Raw genomic sequence first — 4,205 nt, 5'->3', positions numbered from 1 at the left:
AACCGAAAGCTTAGGGCCCAAATCCGGGTGGATGTGTGTGCTATATGTGCATCCAGTTTGGAAGTGACGTAGTGATTATTTTTCTTTTAAACATGATTACATTTTTCACCTTTTTGTAGGTCATCTACAAGGTTGCAAACTGGATTCCTACGTGGCATGTTTCTTTACTTCACCGTGCAGAGAAAGGGGAGTCTCTGGCCTTTTGGTGCATCCACTTGAGATACATTTCCACTGGATTAGTGAAGCATGCGTGCCTCATCTAATCTTGTGTTGTTTGTCTCAGCCTTTGCTTATTTTTGCGGTTTGCAAGACATTGTGAACTTGTAACAAGAGTAATTGTACATCAATCAATGTTGTTGACCCTGCTTTTCCAAACAAAAAAAACTCTTCCTATTTGCGAGTTCGTGTTGGTACTCAAGTTTCATAATGTATCATCAGACAACATCTTTTATCACATATATACGATTACTGAAATGGTCCACCAAAAACACTAGACTGAACCCAATGTCGTTCCTCAGTCACAATTGAAGCCGGGAGAACCTTCGTGACAACGTCATCTTCTAAATCATGCATGAATATATTCGTAATCGATTTCTCTCTAGAAGACAGTGACTTCATATGGGCTACCTTCCTCTTCCTCGAGCTGTCGGCGTCGATCGGTGTTGAGCCACCCCACTGGTTTGGATAGAAGGTGTAGACTTTCCTCTTGCCTTCCTCCCTCGCAAGGATGGAGCGACCTCTGTAAAGAAACCAGCTGGAACCATCAAGCTCAGTGTCATCTAGAGGTGACCACTCTAGTGCTTCAGCATTCAGCTTGAAGAACTTGAAGTCACAGAACCGTCCACAAAAGCGACGACACGAGATGAGCACAACTTTTCCACTGGATGCCACAAGAAAGTGAGCATTCCTTTCGTTCCACCCCTTAGAAAGAGCGGTCCTCCAGCTCATCTCCGTAACATCGAAGACCAGGATCTTCCCATGGTAGTCGATGCAGACGACCTGCTTCCCAAGCAAGACGACATCGATAATAAGGGTGCACTTGACTCGTGTGTATGGATGCTGCGGTAGACGGGAGCTATCTTCCATGTTCTTGTAGACGCTCCAGTAAATATCTCCAGGGCAGGCAACATGGACGGTTGGAACCTTGGAGATAGTCTCAATGCACGCGACGACCAGAGGCACCTCACTGGAGCCGACATAGAAAACGAAGAGCCCGTCAACGACAGAAGGGCATGCCGGCAGCTCCAGCCGCCTGCCCGTGCTGGCATGCACAAGGAAGATGGTCTGCTCTTGCTGCTCCTGCAAACCATGTTGCTTGTGCTGGAGCATGAGCAGCCACCCGCCATTCTCGAACACGCAGATGGCATCTGCAAACGCGGCGCTGATTATGCCACAGATCTTCTTGGTGGAGGGATCAAACAGGAGCTGCTTCTTCTTGTTGCTTTCAAAAGTAAACAGAGCCAAGGGTAGCTTCACTTGCTGGGAAGAAGCCACCAGGGCGTCCTGCTCCATGATGAAAGCCAATTTCTTACCAGATCTCTGTGGGTGAGGAACCATCGATTAGTGCAATGGAAATTATACTTCACAATACATATGGCATGGCAACAAGCTGTGGGGTGAAAGCACGGTGTATTTTTTTTTTACCCCATCCCTTTTTCTTCTTGCCATTGCAAGAAAGACGCACACCACCAACAAGGCACACACCCACCGACATATTCAAGAACTTTCAATGAGACTACACTTCCTTAGAAAAGGGGGCCACTTGTGCAACAGCAGAACACATCATCAGTTCATTCATTCAGTAAACCACATAGTTTTTTCTCGCACCAGATTTGTTGGGCCGGTAATCTATCTACTAATTATTTAATTTAATTTAATTAAAGCAGAAGACGAACAAGCCACCAGATTCATCCACATAAGCTCAAGATATATCAGACATTGATTTTAATTAGAACGGTGCAGATGAAAAGATAAGAAAAATACGTACAGATCAGTCCTGTCACACGTGCCAATGAGACTATCATGGACACGGACAGATCTAGACCACACCATACAAGTAAACGATCACGTTTCTACAAGGAAATAACAAGTCTTCCTTTCTCATAGCTACAGCTACTAATTCAGCAACTCACAAAGCTATAGCTTCTCCCCGTGGGCAATGGGGCTCTGGGTGAATATTGTCCTCCCGTATGAGCCGGGCTGTGAATATTTATAGGTCAGGGTTCCTGAACACATAGCATGGCTACATGTAAGCTCCAGGAGCCACACATGGACAAACATAGACTAGGACAGACCCAGTGCATAGAAGCTCCCACACAAGGTAGGGTCTGGGGAGGGATTATAGGAGTACTTCACCACTGCGCCAGGCCTGCCCTCTAAACACAGAGTAGGCAATTTGCAAAAAAAAAAAAAAGGACCACCGGCCGTAAATAGAAGAATAACTCCCGCAACAACAACAAAAACTGTAAATAGGACAGCCACCCACTAAAAAGCACGGTAGTAAGCAGAGCACTGCAGGTACGTCAAGGAAGCATGATATAGAAGACTAGAATAAGACAATGGGGCATGATTATACAGTCAGGAAAACACAATTCAAACACTCATAGTGAAGAGGCGGGCAAAAGAGAGAACAGAAAGTTTAAGTATGAGATATCAATGCTTAGATTTAATCCTTGGTGGAAAGTTTCTCAAGAAGTTATAAGTGGAAACACAAGCAACAATGTTTGAAAAGTACTAGTAAAAGAGGAAATATGGAGATTAATTCGAAATTCTATGTTTTGCATGGTAGGGATGCTAGAATTAGTGCCCAATAGTGACCCGTCGTTCCCACTCAGATGTCTTCTACAATAGAACTTTTTATGGAGTTTGATCATGTTTTCCAAGACACACCTTTCACTGAAGTCTTTTTTTTTAATTTTTTTTGAATTATCAATGGCAATGTGGCAGCTGGAAAACATGTTTCCACCATGGAAAATAGAGATTGATCAAGAGGAGAAATATCAAGATTAGCATGGAATTATATGGCTTTGCATTAGACACATATTTTGCACCAAATTCCGATGTTGTTCCCTTGAGATGCACATTTTGGCTACTAACTTCATCAATAACTAAAATGCCATATCAATGGTAACCGATCAAAAGGTTTGGATACGAGTCATGAACTTTTGAGAATTCTCTCTGTGAAAATTCGTAAAATATATTGGTGCAAACGTAAGTGTGGAGGGATCACAAGGAGTGGAACAGGGGAAACTAGAGACCCTGGATCTCTAGAAGTTGAGTTCCCACACATCAGGACTCCATCTGTTCCTAGATAAGACGTTTTGGCAGTTCAAATTGAATTAAGCAGGAAAGTTCAACCTGAGCGCTGGAAATTAGAGGATGCTACAGACTGAATCGGACAGAACAGACCCTCAACCAATTCGCTAGAGCGAGCACTCTACTGTAACCTAATTTTCTGAGAGCCCCGGATAAAATCTGGAAGTCGCTAATTTACGCAATGAACAAAGGCAGGGTGAGATGGGAAGAACCTCGCGGCGGCGATTCGATGGGGACGGCGAATCGGAGAATCTCCGCTGACCAACGCACAGACTGCCCCTGTGCCGGGCGGATGGCCGGCGGATCCCTCACGGCCTCACCTCGCCTTCCTGCGTTGGGTAAAAAAGAGGCGGCGAGCCGGACTAGGGATTTGGACGTCAAGCGGCGGGCTGGACCGCTAGAGGGAGGGAGGGGGCGATTCGGTGGCCTTCCGCGGCGGGGGTGAAGAACAAAAACTCGTCAGTTTCCAGACGCCAAGTTTGTTTCTCTCAAACTCCTTATATACCCCATGTAAAGAAAATCCATATATATCTCGAAGCCTTATTTTATGGCGGCTGCTAGAAACGATTATGCAGCCGCTAAATCAGCAGTTAGCGCGTACCACCCGATAGCAGGCAAGTGTCCAGCCGATAGCCAACAAAAACGTTGTTTTGGGGGCATATTATTCTGTATAAAACTGAAGTATAAAAAGTCTTCAAACGATTTTCCTCAAAAAACCTCAACAAACTTTGACGTCAAGATCAAACACATCAGGAGTGACAATGTGACAGAATTCAAGAATGCTGCCCTTGATGATTATGTTGATAAACTTGGTATTACTCATGAATTGTCTGCTCCTTATACTCCTCAACAGAATGACGTCGTTGAACGCAAGAACATGACTCTGGTTG

At 44.8% G+C, this 4,205-nt stretch overlaps 1 protein-coding gene across 1 annotated transcript; it reads right to left on the bottom strand.

Moving 5' to 3' along the window:
* Window positions 1-366: 366 nt before the first annotated feature.
* Window positions 367-3,787, bottom strand: LOC123408429. The gene is made up of 2 exons (XM_045101543.1): window positions 3,528-3,787; window positions 367-1,539 (listed from the first exon to the last, which is right to left on the bottom strand). The coding sequence occupies exon 2, from the start codon at window positions 1,510-1,512 to the stop codon at window positions 466-468; it is 1,047 nt and encodes a 348-aa protein (XP_044957478.1). The 5' UTR covers window positions 1,513-1,539; window positions 3,528-3,787; the 3' UTR covers window positions 367-465.
* Window positions 3,788-4,205: the final 418 nt, after the last annotated feature.

The sequence above is a fragment of the Hordeum vulgare genome, chromosome 7H (assembly GCF_904849725.1).
Source record: "Hordeum vulgare subsp. vulgare chromosome 7H, MorexV3_pseudomolecules_assembly, whole genome shotgun sequence".
NCBI lineage: Eukaryota > Viridiplantae > Streptophyta > Magnoliopsida > Poales > Poaceae > Hordeum > Hordeum vulgare.
The sequence above is the reverse complement of the archived record's forward strand: the minus strand, read 5'-3'. Positions and strand labels throughout refer to the sequence as shown.

Coding starts and splice junctions, on each gene's coding strand:
- LOC123408429 (XM_045101543.1), bottom strand. CDS start 1,512: ATGGAGCAGGACGCCCTGGTGGCTTCTTCCCAGCAAGTGAAGCTACCC.